This window comes from Micropterus dolomieu, linkage group LG02 (assembly GCF_021292245.1).
Source record: "Micropterus dolomieu isolate WLL.071019.BEF.003 ecotype Adirondacks linkage group LG02, ASM2129224v1, whole genome shotgun sequence".
In the NCBI taxonomy this organism is placed as follows: domain Eukaryota; kingdom Metazoa; phylum Chordata; class Actinopteri; order Centrarchiformes; family Centrarchidae; genus Micropterus; species Micropterus dolomieu.
This window is the reverse complement of record NC_060151.1, coordinates 21,497,365-21,502,021: the sequence shown is the minus strand read 5'-3', so window position 1 is coordinate 21,502,021 and position 4,657 is coordinate 21,497,365. Positions and strand designations below refer to the sequence as shown.

Here is a 4,657-nt window from a genome sequence, read left to right as displayed (position 1 = left end):
CAAGGCAACCTATGCCGAGCTGAGTGTGCTGCACTCAGAGAAACTGCACGTGGACCCTGACAATTTCAAGGTAATGCTACAAGGATTAAATTAGACTGGACTAGTTTTTCATATTCAGCTATTAATAAAAAGCACCCCACCTTTCATGTTGTTGATATTTTCTGATGCTTGTTGTGTTGCAGCTGCTGTCTGACTGCCTGACCGTTGTGGTTGCTGCTCAGTTGGGCAAAGAGTTCACAAGTGAAGTCCAGGCAGCTTTTCAGAAGTTCCTGGCTGTGGTGGTGTCCTCCCTGGGAAGGCAGTACCACTAGAGAGCTGCAACAGAAGACCATCTCATGTGGATCATTTGTTGAAAAGCTCTTTGGTTTTTGTCTGAAATCAAATAAAACACTTATCAAATTCAACAAGCTCTTTGTCTGTGCTGATGTCCAAAATTAATTAGATAATGACAATACTAACTAATTTTAATTTTGCATAGTCCATTCTGTTAGAGTTGATTAGGTCACAACATCACTGAATATCCAGATTATTATTCAAAAATAGTAATCATGATTAGCACAACAACAACACTACTACTACATCACTAAAAAAATATTTATGATAATAATAAAAATAACAACAACAATCTTCTTTGATTTATAACATATAGCATTGTTTTAATTTAAAAACACAAAATATGAAAAATCCAGGTATGACTAATGATATATCTAATAAAAAAATTAACATATGTTATGTTTTAGAAAATATAATGACAACAATAAGAAAAAAAATTTATGTGTATAATAAATGTGTTCATCTCTGTATTGAAATGTCTTTGTTTTTGTCTCAAAAGCAAGTAAAACATTTAGCAAATTCAACAGGTTGTTTGTCTGCAAATATATAAACAGATGTAAAAATGAAAAATATTGTATTTGTGATTTAGACAATACTCAAGACTGACCTTTAGACACATGAAATATAGAGGGGAACAATAGTGCTGATGAAATGTGCTAAAAGTGCATAAATTATTATTGATGTTATAGTTACAGAGGAAACAAAGGGCAGGTTGCCTATCTGTACTTCAACAGCTCCGCTCATGATGTGGCTTTTGGTTCGTCACTTGAAGAGATAAAAAGAAAAGTAGAATTTAAAGGTATAAGTTGACTACATGTCAGGTTTACTATTTTTAAAGTCAGCGATTTCTTTCAGGATGTTGTCCTTGGGGTCTTCTGTTTCATGACCAATTTATCAAATATTTGAATAGTTCATCTTTTTAAAATTAATAATAACAATAGGCTTAACTGACAGTAATTCCTTTCTCATGGCAGATAGTTGTCACATGTAACGCTAAACAGAGAGATCCTTTATTCAAATATTAGGAGAAAACTTCTGATTTCACAAAATGAAATTTAGGATTTGAGTAAAGAGATGACTTATGTAACTATTTTATCTATTTTATATTTTCTGTTTTTTTAAAAACATGGGGAAATATGAAAATGTTACACCTGATCCCAATGTCCCTATATGTTAAACATTATGTTAAGTAGGGCTGCTACTAACAATTGTGTTCATTATTTATTACCCTATTGTTTTGTAAATGAATCAACTAATCATTTTATCTATAAAATGTCTACATTTATGAACTAAAATAGTGAAAACTGTCCATCACAACCCAGAGTCCGAGGTAACTCTTCAAATGTCTTGTTTTGTAAGGCCAACAGTCCTAAGATATTCCATTATCAATAACACAGAACATTGGAGACGCTGGAAGCAAAGGATGTTTTGAGTTTTTGCCTAAAAATAACAATGATAATCGATGGTCAAAATAGTTTAAGAATCATTTTTTATCATTGTCTAATCGATGAATCGACTAATTGTTGCAGCTCTAATGTTGATTTGACTTGCTTGTTTTTAAGTCTGTTTCATGCTGTAATTGTTGACATTTGATCTCCTCTCACACAGGACACACACCATCACAAAGAAACCAGAAATAAACAATTGTTTGTTTGGCTTTTTGCATCCATGCATTTATTAATCATTATGCAAAGAAAGCTCATGCTGCAGTCTCCGTCATCTTCTCCTGCTGTTTATCGGTATTTCTCAGACAGGGCCAGAGCCAAGGCAGCCAGGAATTTATCCATAGCCACATGGACCTCAGGGGTGAAGTCGCTGGGGAACATGATGGCCAGGACCACGAGGATGTTGTGGGACAGAATCTGTGAACAGAGGACAATCACACAGATGTTACATAACATCACACATCTGTCACAATGCTTTGGCTGTAACATTTTAATGCTCAATACAATCCTCATATGCATAGGCCTGTTTGAACAGTGACAGGTGTATCTGAATGGAACAACATTATCTACACAACACATAGAGACATGCATGCATGGTGAAAGCAGAAGGACCTGTTGCAAGTCTGGAACTCCTGAACTAAGTTTGAGCAACATTTCATACAAATTACAGGCTATTATCTTTTAATAACTTAGGCTCTGCACCTTGAAGTTAGCAGGGTCCACACGCAGAGTGAAGGCATGCAGCTCACTGAGGCCCAGAAGACCTCCTTTCAGATCATCGATTTTGGTCACGGCGTCTGCAACTCCAGCCATCACAACTCTTCCGTGCTTCCTTGCCTGGGGAGAGGTGGGGCTCAGGTCCTTCCAGTGGGAGAAGTAAGTCTTGGTCTGTGGGTACACCACCAGCATCCTGGGTAAGAAATGTGAGTAAGTGAATAGGCAAGTAAGAAATACATTGATTTTAGAAAAAATAACGAAGACTTCTAGGAACAGGTTACATCAGTCAGTTTGGGCTCATATTTACCTGGAGACAGCATCAACGCCGATGTCCTCCGCCTTTCCAGACACTTTGGCCCAGAAGGCTCTGACTGTGTCCTTGTCCTTAGCAGAGAGACTGGTCATCTTTCCTTTGTTTGACTATAGCTGAATGCGGTGATGAGCCCAAACCGTGGGGGTTTTATGCTTGAAACAGAGTAGGGGCACACCCAGGACCTCCTCCAATATAGGCTGCGAAAGGCGGTCCAAGTGATGGGCAGCAGTTTGTATGAGATAAAAAAAAAATCTTCCCAGGGTGGCTCATGAACCAAACCTTGAATTATCAATGTCATGGTGATTGCAGGCAAACATGTACTATTGCAAGTGTTATATGAGCAGGTCAGTGCATAAGGATCCATGTAGGCCTAATGTAGTTTAATGGATCTGTCAAAATTGACCCTTTCAGCATTTACTCCAGAAGAACATGTTCACTCATTACCCACAGATGAAATAAATAATAATATTAATTTTTGTGTCTGAATACAGTTATTATGAGTGGTATGACAGACTGAATCCGTTTCTTAGTTCAAAATGTTCAAACATGGAGAGACCAAGCAGGCCTATTTATAACAGATTTTAAATCCAGGCTCTACAAGCAAATAATATTAATAGATTTCTTTATCAGTTGGAAGTCCCCCAACATATGACTAAAGTATATTTTTGTGTTCCTGCTAATACATGTTGTGTTTCAAAGGCTTATCTAACCCACTACACTGTAAGGGTGGATCCACTCAAAGAACAAATAGATAAGCTGTTTTCCAGTGTGTAGGTTCAGCACATATATAGTAAGAAGTAATAAGTTGCAGCCTTACACAAATGGAAATTGCATTGGAAATAAAGGCTTCTGGATGTAGACAGAGTTAAGACATAAATGAGGCCACACATTTCATTTTGTTCAAGATCACGATTAGTCTGTTAGGTGAGTTCACCTGCTACCTTGGGCAAAGAATAAAGCTAATGTAAGAGAAGTGATCTATCATTTATCTCTGTGTAGACACTGTCTCACACAAATAGGCAATACAGCAAGTGGCACCATTTAGAACATGAATATTGTCACTGGACAAATATAGAGATAACTGTGCTGAACCACTACCCCCAAACTACTTTGTGTTTCAGCCTCAGAAACAATCTAAGGGGTGCAGATATCCTTATCATTGCTGCAGATCCACAGTACTTGTCCACCGCCCATACAATCGCACACTTCAGGGAGGGGAGCAGGTTTGCTTTAAAAGCTGCATCTGGTGGCCGTGAGCACAGGATCTACAGACCCATACAGGACAATCTAGAGCCAGTAAAATGGTTGAATGGACAGACTTTGAGCGCGCCACCATCCAGGACATCTTCTCCAAGATGGACTATGAGGTGGTGGGCCCTGCAGCTCTTAGCAGGTGAGACGTCCTTGTTTTGTTTTTTGCATTAACAATGTATAAGGATTATTATTCATGTACTGTATGCACACATGTTCATTTTCTTGGCACACAGATTTTATATCTTAGTCTAAGCCTGTAACATAACTTTATGTTTTGACATGTTTCCTCAGGTGTCTGATCGTCTACCCCTGGACTCAGAGGTATTTCGGCAGCTTTGGAAACCTCTACAACGCCGCTGCTATCACTGGAAATCCAAACGTTGCAGCTCACGGGAAAGTTGTCCTCCACGGTCTGGACCGGGCGTTGAAGAACATGGACAACATCAAGGCAACCTATGCCGAGCTGAGTGTGCTGCACTCAGAGAAACTGCACGTGGACCCTGACAATTTCAAGGTAATGCTACAAGGATTAAATTAGACTGGACTAGTTTTTCATATTCAGCTATTAATAAAAAGCACCCCACCTTTCATGTTG

General features: G+C 38.5%; 3 protein-coding genes across 3 annotated transcripts in view; 2 read left to right on the top strand and 1 right to left on the bottom strand.

Moving 5' to 3' along the window:
• The window catches only part of hbbe1.1 (hemoglobin beta embryonic-1.1), a 3,970-nt gene extending 3,598 nt beyond the window's left edge, over positions 1 to 372 (top strand). Inside the window, exons 3-4 of the mRNA XM_046038378.1 lie at positions 5 to 70; positions 183 to 372. Coding sequence (XP_045894334.1) covers positions 5 to 70; positions 183 to 311 — 195 coding nt within the window. The 3' untranslated portion in view covers positions 312 to 372. The remainder of the gene's footprint in view (positions 1 to 4; positions 71 to 182) is intronic.
• Positions 373 to 1,980: 1,608 nt separating this feature from the next.
• On the bottom strand, positions 1,981 to 2,995 carry LOC123962329 (hemoglobin embryonic subunit alpha-like). The gene is made up of 3 exons (XM_046038391.1): positions 2,803 to 2,995; positions 2,481 to 2,688; positions 1,981 to 2,195 (listed from the first exon to the last, which is right to left on the bottom strand). Exons 1-3 carry the CDS (start codon positions 2,898 to 2,900, stop codon positions 2,067 to 2,069), a joined length of 435 nt encoding a protein of 144 aa, XP_045894347.1. The 5' UTR covers positions 2,901 to 2,995; the 3' UTR covers positions 1,981 to 2,066.
• A 1,075-nt stretch (positions 2,996 to 4,070) lies between these two features.
• Positions 4,071 to 4,600, top strand: LOC123957766 (hemoglobin subunit beta-2-like). Its single transcript, XM_046030812.1, has 2 exons — positions 4,071 to 4,201; positions 4,354 to 4,600. The coding sequence occupies exons 1-2, from the start codon at positions 4,110 to 4,112 to the stop codon at positions 4,598 to 4,600; spliced, it is 339 nt and encodes a 112-aa protein (XP_045886768.1). The 5' UTR covers positions 4,071 to 4,109.
• Positions 4,601 to 4,657: the final 57 nt, after the last annotated feature.

What these genes read in the sequence shown, in the direction of transcription:
- LOC123962329 (XM_046038391.1), bottom strand. Translation starts at nt 2,900, where the DNA reads ATGACCAGTCTCTCTGCTAAGGACAAGGACACAGTCAGAGCCTTCTGG. An exon ending in GGCGTTGATGCTGTCTCCAG is followed by an intron (nt 2,689 to 2,802) that starts GTAAATATGAGC and finishes TTTCTTACCCAG; the next exon opens with GATGCTGGTGGTGTACCCAC. An exon ending in TGGACCCTGCTAACTTCAAG is followed by an intron (nt 2,196 to 2,480) that starts GTGCAGAGCCTA and finishes CTCTGTTCACAG; the next exon opens with ATTCTGTCCCACAACATCCT.
- LOC123957766 (XM_046030812.1), top strand. Translation starts at nt 4,110, where the DNA reads ATGGTTGAATGGACAGACTTTGAGCGCGCCACCATCCAGGACATCTTC. An exon ending in GGCCCTGCAGCTCTTAGCAG is followed by an intron (nt 4,202 to 4,353) that starts GTGAGACGTCCT and finishes ATGTTTCCTCAG; the next exon opens with GTGTCTGATCGTCTACCCCT.